Source organism: Peromyscus eremicus, chromosome 4, assembly GCF_949786415.1.
Source record: "Peromyscus eremicus chromosome 4, PerEre_H2_v1, whole genome shotgun sequence".
NCBI lineage: Eukaryota > Metazoa > Chordata > Mammalia > Rodentia > Cricetidae > Peromyscus > Peromyscus eremicus.
Window position 1 is genome coordinate 51,709,240 of NC_081419.1, and position 18,735 is coordinate 51,727,974.

General features: G+C 39.8%; 1 protein-coding gene across 2 annotated transcripts in view; it reads right to left on the minus strand.

The window, feature by feature from the left end:
- Positions 1–18,735, minus strand: part of Gpr155 (G protein-coupled receptor 155) — a 43,151-nt gene that overhangs the window by 7,241 nt on the left and 17,175 nt on the right. Inside the window, exons 7-15 of one of the 2 annotated variants that reach the window (XM_059260705.1) lie at positions 16,887–16,970; positions 16,006–16,123; positions 12,177–12,261; positions 11,999–12,089; positions 9,766–9,976; positions 5,221–5,325; positions 4,239–4,375; positions 2,636–2,731; positions 381–445 (exon numbers count right to left, since the gene is read on the minus strand). In XM_059260705.1, coding sequence (XP_059116688.1) covers positions 381–445; positions 2,636–2,731; positions 4,239–4,375; positions 5,221–5,325; positions 9,766–9,976; positions 11,999–12,089; positions 12,177–12,261; positions 16,006–16,123; positions 16,887–16,970 — 992 coding nt within the window. Of the gene's footprint in view, positions 1–380; positions 446–2,635; positions 2,732–3,583; positions 4,376–5,220; positions 5,326–9,765; positions 9,977–11,998; positions 12,090–12,176; positions 12,262–16,005; positions 16,124–16,886; positions 16,971–18,735 lie in introns of those variants that run through there. The other variant, XM_059260704.1, reaches the window with a different exon arrangement.

The window sequence follows — 18,735 nt, forward strand, 5'->3', positions numbered from 1 at the left end:
TTTTCTGTAAACACTCAGTTTGATAGAAAGAGAAAGCTTATTGTCAAAGGAGAAAAAGAATTAGATGTAGACTTTGATGAGGAATACAGCACCTACTACTTCCATTTCCAAGTTTCATTTAACTATATGTAGTTAATAGCATAGCTAGAAGTCAATGCCCATCAATTCTTGTTAAAATGCAAATTACATTGCTGGATTTATAATACTTCTTCCAATACTTTCTCCGCAATTATCTGCAACAAATATGTGATTTCACAGATAACCTTTGTGTGGTATTTATGGTCTCCTAGCAGATATAAAAGTATAAAAGTATCAAATTTTAATAGAATGGCCTTGTCATCACCTTTAAGTACAAAGGCTTATTTCAAAACTGAATTTACCTTCTTTTGAAAGGTAGGATGATTAAATGTTTGTCCAACCCAAAGATTCCAAAGGAAATAAATCCCTAGGAGAGAAAACAGTAATTCCGTTTGAATTCAACAATAAAATGTTAAGACAGAAATGAAGACAGTCAGTGTGTGAGAAAGCAGCCGATAGTGATGAGGGCAACATTTTAAATTCAGCATACAAAGCAGGCTGAAGTTCAGTGCCTGCAGGCACACGACACCCGCTCGTCGCCTCTTCTCAGTCATTCTGTCCTAGTAATTATGATGGGTGCTAAAAGCCAGTGTTGAAGAACTGCGTTTGCACGACAGCTCCTGAAGAAAAACACAATCATTCAAAGCCTACATGTTTGTGTTTCCCTCTTTTTAAAAGATCTCTCTGTGAGTGCCCAAGTACTTATTATTTTTCTGTTGAAACTTCATAAATGTAATTAACAAGGGCTATAATATCTAATTTTAATACAGTTAGCATTATGTTGTAGATATGAAAGGTCCCCCAAAGACTTATGCATTGCAAGCATAGTTCTTCATGTGCCGTTACATGAAGCTAGAGGGTGGGCCCAGCAGTAGGGAGTCCATAGGACTCTTCTGGAAAAGCTGAGCTCAGTTCCTAGCACTCATGCTGAGTGGCTCAAAACTGCTTATAACTCAGTTCCAGAGGATCTGACGCCCTCTTCTGGCCTCCACAGGCAACTGTACTCACATGCACATACCCCACCTTCCCCAGACACACCAATAAGACAGACATACACATAATTAAAAATTTGTAAATACAAAATATTACATGAAGGACTTGATTGTCTTAAGTACAAATAATCAGAAGGGAACATCTCACTACACTAGGTCCTTAAAAGGAAAATAGGATTCGAGTGAGATTGTGTCTTCTCATGCCTTTGAGCCATAAGCTGTGTGGATAGCATTTGAAGTACAACATTCCTGCCATTAGTTCTGTTCTTGACAAAGCCCTGTGGAATGGAGCTTGCTTGGTTCCTCTCCTAACATGGCTCAATCTGGAGTAGGCTTTCTGAATGCAAAATGCTTAGGGGGGCTGTGAATTTTCAGCCTAGTATTCTATAGTTGGGTAATGTCAGATCTTAAATAGTATCACAAGTGAAACTGGTATCAGATGGCTCACCTGGGGCACCCATGTTTGTCTGTAATGAACTTATTATATAATGTGTTCCTTTATACTTTGCTGGTTTTCTTCCAATAACAATGTCAAAACAAGCAGGAAACACTTTGAGTGGTTAGTGGAAGGTGAAAATATGTAGAAGCAGAAACTGACAAATTTTAACTACCTTATATGGCAAAATATTTCAAATTTAATGGGCAGTGATTTCCAACACAGTATTTTTCAAGTTGATATTCAGTTTATGCATGAATATTCTCTAATCAAAAAGTAAGGGTTTGAGTTGGGGATGTGGTTCAGTGTGGTTACATGTAGTTAGTAGTATGCCTAGTATGTACAAGTGAAAATTCAATCCCTAGCACCTTAAAAAAGAAGAGATAAGAAAAGCAGGTTGATGAAAAGATCAAATTTTGAACTTTGCATATAAAATATTTCCCAAAATTTAAAATGTTGTTTTTCTTTAAATATCCCCTTTTTGTCCCAGTGCTAGGGATTAAACCCAAAGCCTTCTAAATGCCAGACAAATATAAATTTTAATAGTAACATGAGAGGGGAATGATAGTATCTGTTTTGTAGGTATTTGGGGATTTACATGAGATAATGAACATGAAATTCTTAACAAGGGTTGGTACAGGGTAACCTCTGGAGGAACACTACTATTGTTTCTGCTGAAATGTATTTATACATCACATGATTTTTAAAATACTGATTTAAGTAGCTGTCATTCAAAAAACATGAGATATTTAGTAGTGTTAAATGGCCAAACTAAGGCTCAGAGAAGCAGGTTATCTTCCAAAGTGAGTTAGGAAGATCATAAGTTTAAGAAAAATTTGGGGACATCTTGTTCCTACTTAAATCATTATTCTTCATCTCAATGGCAAAGCAAAAGAAAAAAAGTCTTTGGTATTTCTGGCTGAAACATTCAGCGTACATTCTGATGACTTCAACCAATATAATAATTCATCTCTATGGGGAGACAGGCGGCAGCTGTCAGCTGTCATGCGTACCAGCAGCTGATAAACAAACTGAACCCTTTGATGTAAAAGAAAACACTGTCTGCACCACCCTCCCCCCAATCACCTCACCCAGGAAAACAACCCTCTCGTTCTCAGTAAATAAATACCTGGCCAAAGTTAAACACGGCACAGAAAAACTGTAATTCCACATAGAGTCGTCCAGTCTCGTGATTGAACAGCCACCACAAACAACTAGAGAGATTCTGTAAAGGGAAGAAAAAGCAGCTTGAAAATGAAGCAGAGAATGATTTCTCCCCATCCAGCGCACAGTATGATAACTTCTCTAGCTAATAATTAGGGGGGAAAGACGACAGGGGAAAAACACCGAGAGAATGTCGAAGCTTTGTCTTTCAAAGAGGTTTCAACCTTCCTCTTGACAGATGCCACTCAAACTGTCTATTCTGATCAACTTGGAAGCAAGAAGACATGAGCCATAATACAGAAGCTTACATAATAGATCAGGACTGCCGACTAGCCTACACAGGATGGATTTTAAAATTAGCTTGACACAAGAAAACAATTCTATCACTAAGCAGCAGTCCCTGGCAGCAGTTCTTGTTTTTGACTCTTGTTCTTAGATGGCCATTAAGTGTTGCTGGCTAATCCACGCTATGTAACGAGCATCCAATGTGAGGCGGCTGCAGAGGCTTTTGGCCCACCTCCCATCTCTAGGGAGTCACACTCTAAGCATCGTAAGGGATCATGTGTAACAACTGATAATTCACAAATGAGGATAGCAAATAAAAACCCTTCTATAGTTAAAGAAATGAACACAATAAAATTAAGTACTGTACTTATAAATTATAATATTGAAAATCCTTCAATATTTTATGCTGGCATGAAGGCTCTATGAATATGCACTACCCCTCTGGAAAAGAATCAATAGAATACATCTGTGTCATAGAAATGCTTCTAGACTTTGATGCAGGGTTCTTGACCTCGGGAATCTACCAACAGAAAACACAATGTCTGGAGGTGTTTATTAGGGCATTTTGAACAAAGAAGTACTTGAATAAATTATGATGTTGCTTTTTTGTGGTTATTGGGAAATAATTTAAAACAATGGCTTTGAACACTTTGGTCAAGTAGCCTGTTTGATATAGTTGGGGAAAAGCAACACAGAAGCCTGAGTGGACTATAGAACCATGCAGAGTGTGCTGAACAGTTAGCAGGCAGGGCTGAGGATACAGGTCAGTACTTAAGCTTGTGATTCACATTCCTGAGGCCCTGGGTTCAATCTCCAGCACAAAAGAATTAAATAATAATGAAAAAGAAAAATTAGAAGGCATTAGTGTGATAGATACTTTTCTTGTTCTCTACAGTATGAAGATTTTCATAATTAAAAAATTTTAAAGGTGTATGTGTCTGAGTGTTTTCCTGTGTATATATATGTTGTTCTCATGTGTTTGCCTGGCGCCCACAGAGGCCAGAAGAGGGCGTCAGATCCCCTGGAACTGTAGTTACAGACAGTGGTTATAGATGATGAGAATCTTTGGTCCTCTGCAAGAGCAGCAAGTGCTCTTAACTGCTGAGCCATCTCTCTAGGCCCTAAAAATTATTTTAAAAGTTTATTTGCCTCAAACATTTAGCTATATGTTAAAATTCAGATGGCCTAACCACCATACTTCCGCAAAGTAGCAGTGAAGTTTCTCTGAGAGAAGCCGACTGTTTAAAGAAATACCCCCCAACAGAAGCAGAAGAAGCATTTACAGCAAACAGGCCAATGATGAGCAGTAAACACAGCAGGACGTGTCGAGTCAGCTGAGGGTCTCCAGTCTGCAGGTGCTGCTCTTCCTCCTGGGCTAGGATGCAGCTTCGGGAGTCACAGTGACTCACACAGTGGTCTGCTACAAAACAGTGAGCGGAGTTTATTCCAAACCCACATGACTTCCCAAGAGAAACAGCACCGAAGCGCACTCAGCTAAGACTTGGGCTCTAACTGTCAGTCGCCCTGGAGAACACCCTCATGTTATGGTGCAGAGTCTCTGAAGATGCACAAGCAGTATGCGGTAGTTCCTTCTACCTACTTAACAAGGGTCTCTGTCTACAAAATTTATGGTACATAATTATGATACACAACTTAGACATACTTCATATAGTTTACATATAATTTTAAAGGTTGAATTAATAGTTTTATCTGTGATGAATCCACATGAGTCACAAATACCCTATTATGTTCTATTTTGACAAAGCATGAAACAAATGTACTATTACCTCTTGCATTTTATAAAGAGCCTAACTAATTAATTAGTCCTGGTCCTAGCAAATAAAGCTAGGGGGACAGTCTCAGCTTTTAAGAGAAGAAAAAAGGCCAAAATTCAATAGGTCTCCTGGGTTTCTCACTTCAATTAACCTTTGTTTTTTGTTTTAAAAATTCTGGGGATGAAACATTGGATTTTATGTTGGGCAAGTACTTACCACTGAGCTATACCCTCAGGCATGTGAGTTAAATTTATTGGGAAATCAATTTTAATACTATCTTTAAGAATTTTATTTTTTTCAAAATGAGTTCTGTTTCTATGATTATGGTCTTATTATCACTTGCCCCCATCTTATTGGAAACATATTCTCAAGACACGTTTTACAGTGTATAGCTTCAACAGGAGGCCTGTGTAGTGTTCTTTTCACATATAAGGATACAAAGGTTTCTTTTTCACCCTTAAGCCTCCCCCCATGGCCCCAGGGCACTTACTTTTCTCAAAGGAAGAAGGCACAGGCCCACTGGCACTTGCAGTTGTTACTGGCTCTATTGATGGACAGTGTACGTCACCATTTCCCAAGGAGCAGGAACAGCAACCTAGACATAGGAAATAGGATGTGAAGGGGGGCCCAACCACAACAGAAATGCCCAAGTTCAAAAGATGCCAAGCCATGCTCAAGCCACTCAGGTTGTCTCCGTGGAAACATTTTCCATACGGGTACCTATCTAGGTGTGCTATACAGATGTGAGCGATTAAACGGTGTCAGACAAATGATCAGCTCCTTGTGTTGTCCCCTCACTGCAGGAGACAGAGAGAAAGGTTTTTATCCAGGCTGCTTCCTGGAGACACTGTACTTCAGAAACTAAGAATTCAATCATTTCCTAAAACAAGACTTTCATTCATCATTTTCCTAAATACAACTGCTCTGCTGATGACCAATGTTGGCCTAAATAAAAGCTGCCTGTGACTTGGATTCATTGTCTACCTGCCCCAGCGATTGGACCAAAGGCATTCCCTTCTTTCTGGATAATTCTTTACAGTCAGTCAGAAGCCCCCATCTGGGCATGGCTGATAGAATCCTCTTTCAGGCTCATCTCTGCAGTCACTCTTTCAAGCTCTTCCAGCTCAGGAGTCTGGAAGATTCGGGGGAAGCAGTACTCCACTCTTCTCTACAAGCACACATGGCTGAATCTCCAGCTGGCTCATAGGCAGGCGGCTCATAGGCAGGCTGCTCTACGCAGTCACAGTGGGACAGGCTGCATAGCTGTAATTTTCCTCTGTATTTATTTATTTATATGTTTATTTCCTCTGATAACTGCACACAGTGACCTTTAAAATTTTTTTTTTTACAGTTATGCTGTGGGATGTTCTGTATGTCAAATGTGTTGCTCTGATTGGTTAGTAAATAAAACACTGATTGGCCAGTAGCCAGGCAGGAAGGATAGGCCGGACAAGCAGAGAAGAGAATTCTGGGAAGTGGAAGGCTGAGTCAGAGAGACACTGCCAGCCGCCACCATGACAAGCCGCATGTGAAGATCCCGGTAAGCCACAAGCCATGTGGCAAGGTATAGATTTATGGAAATGGATTAACTTAAGCTGTAAGAACAGTTAGCAAGAATCCTGCCACGGCCATACAGTTTGTAACCAATATAAGTCTCTGTGTTTACTTGGTTGGGTCTGAGTGGCTGTGGGACTGGCGGGTGTCAGAGATTTGTCCTGACTGTGGGCCAGTCAGGAAAACTCTTGCTACACAGTTATATAGGCATGGTGCTTCCTGACATGGATTGCAATATGAATAGAATTATAACTTCAGTGGTAAACTATTAAAATGTACATGCTAGAAAAATGAGTAATACTTAGGCTTAACCTCTCATTGATAATGTACTTAAGTTCTCCTGTGATAGTCTTAAAAACAAAAGGATTTCAAAGTACAAAAGCTATTATCTATAAGCCATTACAAATGTCTTTTGAATTTTAAGATAATAATGCCACCTCAAGGTTAAAAACAGAACCACAGAATAACAGAAAAGAAAATAAATTATCTCATCCAGCTCTCTTCAGAAATGTGAAGGTTTAAATAATGAAATTACACAAAAAGATATAAAAATGAAGAAAACATGTAAGGCCAGCACATTCCAATAACATACCTACAGGGAATGGATACCTGCACGCACACAAATGTGTACATAAATAAGCAAATATGGCCTCTGTAGAAAACTACTTTGCAGTTTCTTCCTTCAAATATAAGGGCTTATCAGTAGCCATCAGCTTTCTCTTTATTAGACAAATATTTTTTTGTTAAACATACTGTTTTTATTTATTTTCAAGATTTATTTGTTTTAAGATTCATATATTTCTGTTTTATGTGCATGAGTGTTTTGCCTACATGTAAGTATGTGTACCATGTGTGTGCCTGGTGTCCAAGGAAGCCAGAAGAGGGCATCTGATGCACTGGAATGTGAGCCACCATGTAGGCACTGGGAACTGAGTCCAGGCCCACCGCAGGAGCAGCAAGTGTTCTTAATCACTGAGCCATCTCTCCAGCCATATTAACTAGGCTCTTAATCACATAATAAAATGTGACCCTAATTTCACACTATTCATAACACAAAAGTCATAGGTCTGTAACAAATACGCAAGGAGAAACAGAGATAGGTGAGCTATATTGAACTACCAAACTACACAACAGACCAGGATGGTCATCTCAGGTGTTATGTGCTTATACTTCCAATAAAGCAGAAGAAAACAAGATTTAGGGGAGAAACATAACCAGACAGATTTTGAAACCTTTTTCCTTAGGAACATGGGTGAACGGTCATTAATCAAGTATTTTACTCAAGCAGTCTTCATGATAGTGTCAGGGAATCATGACACCCACTCAACTATACTCCACATAAAAATAATATTACTAAGTGTGTACAGTAAGCCTGATATCTCACTAGGAACTGAGGCTATAAAGACAAATCAGAAATGGTATTTACAGGAGAGTGGGCCAAATAAACAACAGCAGTTATGAAACAGTGAGATGAGGGAGGAGGCTGTGGATACAGCTCAAGAGGACAGCTCTCCCCTAGCATTCATGAAGCCCTGGGTTCAATTTCAGTCCCACAAAAACAAAACAAAACAAAAACCGCAACCAAGTTAGGGTCATAAATAAGGAGACGAAAGCATGAGTGCTGCAGGTTTCCTGTGGACAGAGTTGCTAGCTGCCCCGTTTATAAAGTGCTGCCCCGTTTATAACGCAGATTCAAATTAGTCTTCTTGCTGGGGATGATCTCAACAGGGATTAAAGCCCACAGTTCAGTTTTTTGCTGTTTCTAAAAGTCAAGTGGAAGAGAAATGCAAAAGTCTCGCGAGGGTCTCAAGTCCCTTGTTTAGTGCTTCCCAGAGATGTTAGCGTTTGGCAGCCATCTAGAACATTCACGGAGGAAGACTACAGGGCAGGCGACCTGGGAGTCTTCTAGGGCTGCCCTAAACCCGATTAGAGGATAACTGCAAAGGGCAAAGAAAGTGAGGAAGGGAAGGAGGTCGGGCATGATCTGAGAAGTATACCGGGCTTACGGAAAACAGAGTCTAACGTTTTAGTAAAGACATCATTGAACTTCCGTTTTAAAAGGAACACGGTCAAGGAGCTTGAAAGAATAAAAGTCTGATGATGTCATCACAAATCGTCAGTGGGCCCAGGCTGAAGGGCTTTGCAGCAACAGCAGGAAGAGAGGTGAGACCACACAGGTGCCAGTCCGGGGCAAAGCATGGGGAGTCTGGGAGTGTGCACAGGGAGTGTGCACAGGGAGTGTGCACAGGGAGTGTGCACAGGGAGAGTGCACAGGGAGAGTGCACAGGGAGTGTGCACAGGGAGAGTGCATAGGAAGAGGAGGAAGAACAGGTGTTAAATAGGGACAATCGGGGACTGGGGGGGGGGACTAGAGAGTCTTGACCTGCACAGCAACAGGAGTCTGGTGTGACCACAGCTCCTTGAAGAAGGTTAGTTAATTTCACATAAGCAAGACTGGATGCCGAAGGGTTTGGAGGCTGATGGACTACAAGCCGTAAGATGGAATAACCGAGCATTTTTTCACAAAAGCCATCTGGGCTCTGTGGCAATGATTCAACTCTGACATTCCAGTATGAACACAGCCACTAACAACACTGTGGATGGGAAATTCAAGTTTCATAGAACTTGTAAGGGTCATAAAAAAAAAAAAATCTCTTAACTTCAATCTTTTAAAGATGTAAAAGAAAAATTCTTAACTGAGAAACTATACAAAAATCAGGTGGTAAGTCTGACTTGGCTTATAATTTCTATGATTAACCTTAAATTCAGTTAGGGCTCTCCTTAAAATTCATCTTATTAATGGCACTTGCCTGATGATATGTTGCTAAAGTTGGAAATGTGTGTGTTTAGTTTCCTAGGAAGGACCTTCCTTTCCTTCCACTTCAGCCAAAATTCTCAGGTCAAAGCTGGGCTTAGAGGTAGAACACTTGCAGAGTGTGTGTGAGGTTTTGAGTTCAGTCCCCAGCACTGAAAACTGGCACAGTGGCTCAGGACTGTCCTCCCAGCACTCAGGAGGCTTAAGAAGGAGGACCAACAGTTTGAGGCCAGCCTTGGATTCAGAATAAGACCCTGTTTCAAACAGCCAGCCAGCCAACCAAACAACCAACTAACCAACTCACTCAGAAGTCTCATAATTCAACAAAACATTAATCTCAGATTCATGTGTTGTGGAATGAAGTTCTAATAGAATTTATCAAGTTGTTCAATTGACAAATACCTATAATATTCAGAGTAGTATAGTGAATCTATATTGAGCAAAAACATCTAGGATACATGTGACTGTTTGTTTGTTTTCAAATATATATAGGGCAGTGGTGGCACACACCTTTAATCCCAGCACTCAGGAGGCAGAAGCAGGCAGATCTCTGTAAGGTCAAGGCCAGCCTGATCTACAGAGTGAGTTCTAAGACAGCCAAGGCTACACAGTGAAAGCCTGTTTTGAAAAATCAAAAATAAAATTATAGGTATGTAGAGCTCATACTTGTTTCTGGGATAGAACTTGTAAAGAGTTCTGGTTCATTTGTTGGTGCTGGGCTCTCCTCAAATGCAGTGCTTCCAGGCTCTACTGGTTTGTGGTTCTGAGATTGGCCGAAACCTTCATAGTGACCAGCTTGGGTGGTACGGTTCATGCACATGAGTGACACACCAGCCATCAGAATGCTGCAGAACAGGGTGACTGCTGTGGTGATCATCTGCCAGTATCAGAAAAAGATGTTAGGCCAGTTTTCACAATCTCATATTAATAATCTTAGTACAGTAGGTTTAAGAAAACTTTTTTGGAGAGATGGCTCCATGGTTAAGAACACTGGCTGCTCTTCCAGAGGACCTGGGTTCAGTTCCCAGCACTCACATGACAACTCATACCTGCCTGTAATTCCAGTACCAGAAGATCTGACACCCTCACACAGACATACATGCAGGCAAAATACCCAATGCATATAAAATAAAAATAAATAATTTAAAATAAAAAACACTTTTTGATAGAAAATATATCTATATAGTTTTTTTAATTAAGAAATTTTTTATTCATTTTACATACCAACCACAGATCTCCCCCACCCCATAGCTTTAAATACTACAGGACAATGTTTTTTTAAAATGGGTAGGAGTATGGGAGAAACGTGATTTACTTGAAAGAAATCATGGTTTGTCTTTAATCATACAGGTTTCTTAGATGTTTCATGTACGGCAAGTGGTTAACAATACAGCCATTGGTTTCCTTTAAGTAATGAAATGATTTCTTACAGACTCTTTATTTACTTCTGAATGCTGCACGTAGTTCAACCATACTTCAGTGAATGGAGGCTTGCTTATAGTGATAATTATAAAAATTATAGCTAATATTTATGAGCACCAGCTGGATGTATTAGTGTAAGTCCTTTTTATATATAATCTTGTTTATTCTCACAAAACTGAATTAAGTTCGAAATTACAAAACAAAAGGTAAGAATTAAAAATCTTTGGTGGAAGTTTTTTAAAACATATGCTGGTGGATCCTACCCCTGAAGAATCCAGCAAGTCCCATAAGCCTCCTGGTCTATAGATTTGCAAATACGCTTTGCTCAAATACACTTTGTTCTGGAATTTGTACTTCTCATAAGAGTAACATATTTGACATTTACTATTACTGCCAAGTTGTTTACTTTTTTGCCTTCAGCAGAGAAAACATAGCTCATAAATGTATCTTAATGAAAATCAGTTAAGGGGTTAGATAGATAGCTCAGTGGTTAAGAGCACTTTCTGCTCCTACAAAGGTCCTGGCTAAGATGGATTCCTAGAACCCACATGGCAGCTCGGAACAGTCTGTAACTCCAGTTCCAGGGGATCCAACTCCCTCTGCTGGCCTCCACAGTTTCTGCACACACATTGTGTATGTATGTAGGCAAAACACTCATACACAAAATAAAAATAAATCTTTAAAAAAAAACCAAAATTTTAAAAAATCAAGTTATAAGCATTTAGAAATCTTCAGCTAAAACTGGTCATATCTTGAGGTGTCATACCGTGTTATAAAATCACCAGTGTCCTATACAATAAATTAAAATATATTTTCAAGTGCCAGGCAGTGGTGGTGCATGCCTTTAATCCCAGGACTCGGGAGGCAGAGCCAGGAGGATCTTGGTGAGTTTGAGGCCAGCCTGGGCTACCAAGTGAGTTCCAGGAAAGGCTCCAAAGCCACACAGAGAAACCCTGTCTCAAAAAAACCAAAAATGAATAAATAAAAATTATATATATATAGCCGGGCGGTGGTGGCGCACGCCTTTAATCCCAGCACTCGGGAGGCAGAGCCAGGCGGATCTCTGTGAGTTCGAGGCCAGCCTGGGCTACCAAGTGAGTTCCAGGAAAAGGCGCAAAGCTACACAGAGAAACCCTGTCTTGAAAAAAAAAATTTATATATATATATATATATGTATATATATATGTATATTTCAATTTAATTTTAATATAAGAACATCAAGGTACATAAACTAGCTAAAAAGAAATTCCTGGGGTTGGAGAGATGGCTCAGAGGTTAAGAGCACTGACTGCTCTTCCAGAGGTCCTGAGTTCAATTCCCAGCAACCACATGGTGGCTCACAACCATCTATAATGAGATCTGGTGCCCTCTTCTAACCTGCAGTCATACGTGCTGTATACTAAATAAATAAATCTTTAAAAAAAAAAAAAAAGAAAAGAAATTCCTAAGAAGGGAACCTCCAATAAACTCTTCCCACCTGCTCTTTTCCATAAAAGAAGGCGGAGTCAATGCTGTCTCCATTGTGTTTCCCAGTTATCAAAAGCACGCCAACGAGGAGAGCAGGGATCCTGTAACCAGAGTCATTGAGAAAGAAAGCGTGAATGAACAGTGGCTGTGTGTGGGAACCCGTAAGAAAACAGAAAAAGACCACTTACCCCCAGCCGGATATTATGATGATTCCCACAGGGATCTGCATGTTCTCACGCTTTTTTAAAAGAAACAAAGAAACGGCTAGAAGGCCTGGAAACAAGAAAGTAGGATTGTAAAAGAAATGATTACCCTTGACATGAACAGAAGCTGCAGCCCTGCACTCTGTAAAACACCGTGCTGATTTGGGTATCCTGGCGGTCCAGTTTGCCTTTTGCTTTGTGGCTTTGGCTGGTTTGGGTATCAGGTACCAGCTGAACTCCTGACACCCATCCTCCACTTCCCAAGTTCTGGGGTTACAAGTGTGCACCGCCATGCTGGTTTTTTTAAACAGTAGTCTGGGTTTTGCTCCCAATTTTCCTCTTTATAAATAACTGTTGTTTCAAGCCATTTTTCTAAATTAAAAATACTTTCGTTTCCCTTCCTAGAATCGTTTCTTTACTCAAGTCTTGTTTTACTGAAGGATTTCTTTTCAAAGGCATAGTGGTTGTTTTTTTTTTCATTTATTTGATTAGAATTTAGTAGAGTTGGAAAAGTTAACTATATACAGAACATTTCCAAGAGTGACTCCATTTTGTTGGTGCTAAGAAGTATCTATATTTCTTAGCCAGGTTAGGTTTTGGAAAATGCCTCAAATGTAGGGCTGAAGCTTCATATAAATATGACACAAACTTAATACAAATGTGCCACAAACCTAATACAGACATAAATACTTCAAGATTTTTGTTATTTTTTGGTTTGGTTTGGTTTGTTTCTTGAGACTGGGTTGCTATGTAGCTCAGCTGTCCTTAAACTCTCAATCCTCCTGCCTCAGCCTTCTGAGTGCTGAAATGAGACAGGAGCCATGACACTAGCTTGTTTTCAAGTTCTTGAATTTTCCTTATGCCTGACACTGTCACTTATACATGTGGCACTTAATAAACTCCACAGGGCTACAGAATCTGAGTACTGGAGGTGGAAGAAACCTCCGTTCCAAACCAACACTTTAATTTCATAGGTATGGAAGAAACAAGGGCTCGCCCAAGCCACACAGCAGAGGACAGAGTGGTGTAGAAACCCAGCCTTCTGAGGAGCATGAGAAGTTCTGAAACTGTCCTAGGGTTCCTACGATGTATTTTCAGGGTCTGGAAATAATATGTCTATAAGAAATTTTCAGTCTATTTGGCATATTTTCATAATCACCTCGTGTCCAACTTACAATTAAGTAGTCTCATCAGTCAGCACTTAGATTTCACTTTATATATTAAGTTTGAGCCAAGTGAAGGCCAGATGACGTCACAACTTACAATTAAATGAAGACTGTCTAGGAGTTTGAAGAAAGAAAGGCCGTGAGATAACCAGATCATAACCCTATATGTGTAAGTAACTGAAGCTAACCAAAAAAAAAAACAGGGAGCAGAGTTCCACTTTACATTTCAAGCTGTGATCCACATTACCCAAATAAGATCCTTTCTTATAATTAACACTTTAAGTTAGAATTAACATAAACGGGCGTGGATAATTAGCACTTTAAACTAGAGTTAACATAAGCAGATACTGAGGTCCTTGACAAGGGTTTGGCACTCTGAAATTTGGATTCTTCTCACTCTGTGAAGAACCAGAGCTGTGCAATGACAGCAGGTCTTTGGGCTTGCTTTCATAATCTGCAAAATGAAATCTCTAAACTGGACCAGCAAAAAGGTATAGAAATGGACTATTTATGCATTCAGTGTACATTTGAAACTGTTTGATTAGTGAGTGAAGCTCGGCATCACTGGTACTGGGTTTGTCGGCTGTGTTAGCAACTGATTAGCTGGGCGGTGGTGGCGCACGCCTTTGATCCCAACACTCGGAAGGCAGAGCCAGGCGGATCTTTGTGAGTTCAAGGCCAGCCTGGTCTACAGAGCGAGATCCAGGACAGGCACCAAAACTACGCAGAGAAACCCTGTCTCGGAGAAAAAAAAAAAGCCATTGATTTTAAAGGAAAAAACAAAGCAGGTGATTGTGCGGGTAAGGACAGAAATGGTGAAGGTGGTTTTTAAACCAATCTGAAAAGGACTGAACATGAGATTTTAAAATACACAGAATGGGTCTGTGATTTTGTCCCTTTGGTTGTAAGCCTAGCCTTTGGCAACTGAACCATAAATCATGCTATATTTATAATAATCTGACGATCACAGGACACCTTTACTTACCAGTGAACTCATGAGTACTTTAGACAGATCTCCGCATGCATGTTTGCAGGGTTTGGAGACAGCTAGGGCCTTTTGACAAATCTATTTGCTACTCTCCCACTCTCATTACAAATCCACCTGAATAAACTTCAGTATGGAGATCAGCTTGGGCCACCTATGTTTGGAATTAGAGTCTCTAGGTTCCTTTAAGGTGACATCTCATGACAAGTCGCATGCTATGACAGGGATACTTGCCTCGAAGAAGCACAAAGCATCTTGTGTTTGTGAATCTGTCATTCTGTATTCCTCTCCATGCTGCTGCCTCACTTCAAAAGGCCATGGACTTAGAGGGGACCAGCTTGACCCTCAGAGTGTGAAACCAAAGGTCTTCCCAATGGTCACTTCTTGGCCCTTGCTTATTAACCACTGTACAATTCCCCTTCTGGTACCATTTTACAATTTCAAATTTGTGATATAAGCACAAAGTCAACCAAACCAGACAGTACATTTCACAAACATACCAGAATGTCTGCTTCTAAATGAATGTTACATTTCAAAACAGCAATGCTAGCTTACACATTTTGCCATCGTTTTTGGAGTCAATTGAAAGAGTATTCTTTATCATTGGGTCCTCTATTAAAAATCATTTTATTTAACCTATATGAGTGTTTTGCTTGCATGAATGTCTATGCACCACATGCATGACTGGTGCCTAGGGAGGCCAGAAAAGGACTTTGGATCCCCTGGAACTGGAGTTACAGATGGTTGTGAGCCTCCGTGTGGGTGCTGGGAATTGAACCTAGGTCCTCTGGAGCAGTCCATGCTCTCACCCACTTTAAGTCATCTCCACAGCCCCTCCACATCCTCTTATCCACTTTTCTTGTTCTCTTATTGCCTCTTTTCTCTCTATTAAATGATTGATAGATTCTCATTTCTTGAATGTGTGCTGTGTACCAGATGTAAATACCGATACTTCAGTTCATCCTCAGGATATCTGTGTAATGTGCTGCAAGCCGGCTTTAGAAGTAGTAAAACAGAAGACCCAGTGGCTGGAGAGATGGCTCAGAGGTGAAGAGCACCGAATAGCTGCTCTTCCAGAGGACTCAGGTTCAATTCCCAGCACCCACACGACAGCTCACACCTGTCTGTAACTCCAGTTCCAAGGCTTCTGACACCCTCAGAGACATACATGCAGGCAAAACACCAATGAACATAAAATAAAACAAAGAAACAAAGAAACAAATCACAAGAAAACCCCAGAAGACCCAAAGGCCGTTAAATTGTATGAGGCAAAAGCACAGTTTGCAGTTCAGTAGGATTCCAGAAGTGAGCTCTGGGACACCTCTGCCCTTCTCCCTGGGGTCTCCAAGAGGGTGCTACACTGAGACTGGCCTAGAGCCAATGGCCGCCCAATGAAAAGAACCACGTGACTGAAGAGGGCTTTGAGCCAGGCAGAAATAATGCACTCAGCAGATAACTCAGCTCTGGAGGTGTGTGTGTGTGTGTGTGTGTGTGTGTGTGTGTGTGTGTGTGTGTATGTGTGTGTGTGTATGTGTGTGTGTGTGTGTAACAGAGCAAACACCTTGACCTGTGCTAACAGACATCAGATGGATCACAGATGCTGAGGTCTTTCAGAGGGAGAGGAGGGGGCAGACTGTAACAGTCCTTTCAGGAGACAACTTACCTGTCCATAAATAGGTGCTGTACAAGGAGCTGTACAATAGAACAAACACCAACATTTGTCCAACAAAATTTTTTTCCTTAACAAAATTCCATATCATCATTCCAGCACAAACAATAGACTAAAGAAAAAATTATTAAAAGATTTTGTAAGTAGTTAAAAGTAAATTGTATGATTCAATATAACAGGGAAAAAAGCTATTACTCTAATCATACCCATTGAAGTTTTACTCACAGAAAATAATCATTTATTTAAAATTATTGCTAACCATCAACTACTATATATTGGTTTTCCTAAAATTTCAAGCTTTATGATTAAAAACCTCTTTTCCATAGAGCCTTCAACAATGCACACATTAAATGAAAATGAAGACGATATTCTAACTTTCAGCCTTATTTAGTAACGATTTACACAGAAAACGGTAAACTTCTTTCCGTTAATGACACCATGCCAAGACCTAACTGTAAAGTAAGGTCACGTGAGCACTCTTTTTGTTATTGTTTTCATCTTCAAGATGGAGTCTTACTCTGTAACACAGGCTGATTTCAAACTCACAGCGGGCTTCCTGCTTCCGCCTCCTAAATGCTCAGAATTGTAAGTGTGGGTCACCACACCCAGGTGAGAGTTCAATTTTTTAATGATTCAATCGTTTGTATTTTAAAAACGTAACGTTATCATTAATTGCCATTATTAATCTTAAAGTTTAAGACCTATTGCAACATTTAATATAGCAAGCATAAATTAGTTGTAATTAAATTATAATTGATTATATCTGCTAATAATATATTGGGACTTTGTAACTGAAAAAAAAAAAACTAAGAAAGTAATTTTCTCTCATACAGTACAATAACCCTAGGGAAAGCACCACTTAAAGATCTACTAACCTGAGCGACGAGCAAATTAGTTGTAAGCATATGAGGAAGCTGCTTGTATTTCTTACTCAAGAGAAGAATAGCCAGAGACCAGATCTTGAAGATAAAAGGTTCAAGTTATTTATGTTTCTCAATCTTTATAATTACTTACTAAATAGCATATTAGAAATCTTTTTTGTTGTGGGCTAGATTGAACTCAGGGCCTCATATATACTAGACAAGCATCCAACCACTGAGCTACATCCTAGCGCTTGGTTTTTTAGGACAGGATCTCACTGTATAACTCAGACCTGCCTTGAACTCCAGATCCTCCGGTCTGAGCCTCCCAATGCTTAAGTAACGGGTGTGTGTTACTATGTCTGGTCCCCATGGTTAGTATTTTTAGAGAATTCTCTTTATCCTCATTCCAGAAGAAATTATAAGGTTTCATTAAAATTGAAAGTTATTGCCGGGCGGTGGTGGCACACACCTTTAATCCCAGCACTCAGGAGGCAGAGCCAAGCGATCTTTGTGAGTTCGAGGCCGGCCTGGTCTACTGAGCGAGATCCAGGACAGGCACCAAAACTACACAGAGAAACCCTGTCTTGGGAAAAAAAAAAAAACAAAAAACAAAAACAAAAACAAAAACAAAAAACCCAAAAAACAAAAAAAAAGGTTATTAATATAAGTTACTGTATCCAAAGTGAAATAAAGGCATGAGGAGATGCATGGTTAACAAATTAGTTCTTTAATAGGGGCTTGACAAGGGCCATATTCTAAGTATGCCTACCTTCAGCATCTGGGCTAGGACACAATGTCACAGCCAATTATTCAGGAAAGAACTTTTCTAAACTCTTTTCCTTGCTAATTTTTCTGACCCTAGCTCCTGAGGAATCTAAATTTCAGGTGATCTTATTTCAAACAACACATGCCTTCCACACCAAGATTAATCTTGTATTCCTAGTATTTAAAAGGATTAGGTTTCTCCTTCTCATCCTCCTTCTCCTCCTCCTCCTCCTCCTCCTCCTCCTCCTCCTCCTCCTCCTCCTCCTCTTCTTTCTTTTCTGGCTAGTATTAGGATTGGACCTAGTGCCTCATGCATGCTAAGTACATGTTCTAAGCTAAGCTACACCCCAACCCCAAGACTGAATTTCTATTCTACCTTCATATTGCCCAGGAAAGTATGCTGGTTAATTTTCTTCTTGTCCCTAATTGCCAAAAGACATTGATACCTTCTGTCTCCCCAAATTACCTTCTTATCAAGGAACATAGATTTTTAAGAGTATGTGATAGGCTGCTGGTGGTGGCACACACCTTTAATCCCAGCACTTAGGAGGCAGAGGCAGGTGGATCTCTGTGAGTTCAAGGCCAGCCTGATCTATAAAGAGAGTTCCAGGACAGCCAAGACTACACACAGAGAAACCCTGTCTCCTTTGGGATTTCCTAAAAATCATACTAATCATACATTTATTTATTGTTAATATACATATCCATTCTCATATCCATTCCCTTTAAGAATAAACATTGTCTTTTTCCAATCTAGAATAATTCTGACTGAATTCAGCAGGCAATCTGATTTACATGATACTCTCGTTAAAGCTTATATATTTGAGCTAGCAGAATCAAATTTGAAAAGTTATCTGGTTTCATTTAAATAAATGGTTAATCTTGATCCCAAAGACCTTTGTTGAATCTATGATTCTGGAATAGCTAGTATTTGTGTGGTGATCATTATTCATAGAAGGCTTATCTCATTATCTCAAACCTTAAAACAATTCATTGAACTAGGTAAAATGATTATCTTTATAGCTAAGAAAACTAAGCTTAAGAGAGGTTAAGTAACATAGACAACTTGATATAGGATAAGGAATCAAATCAAGTT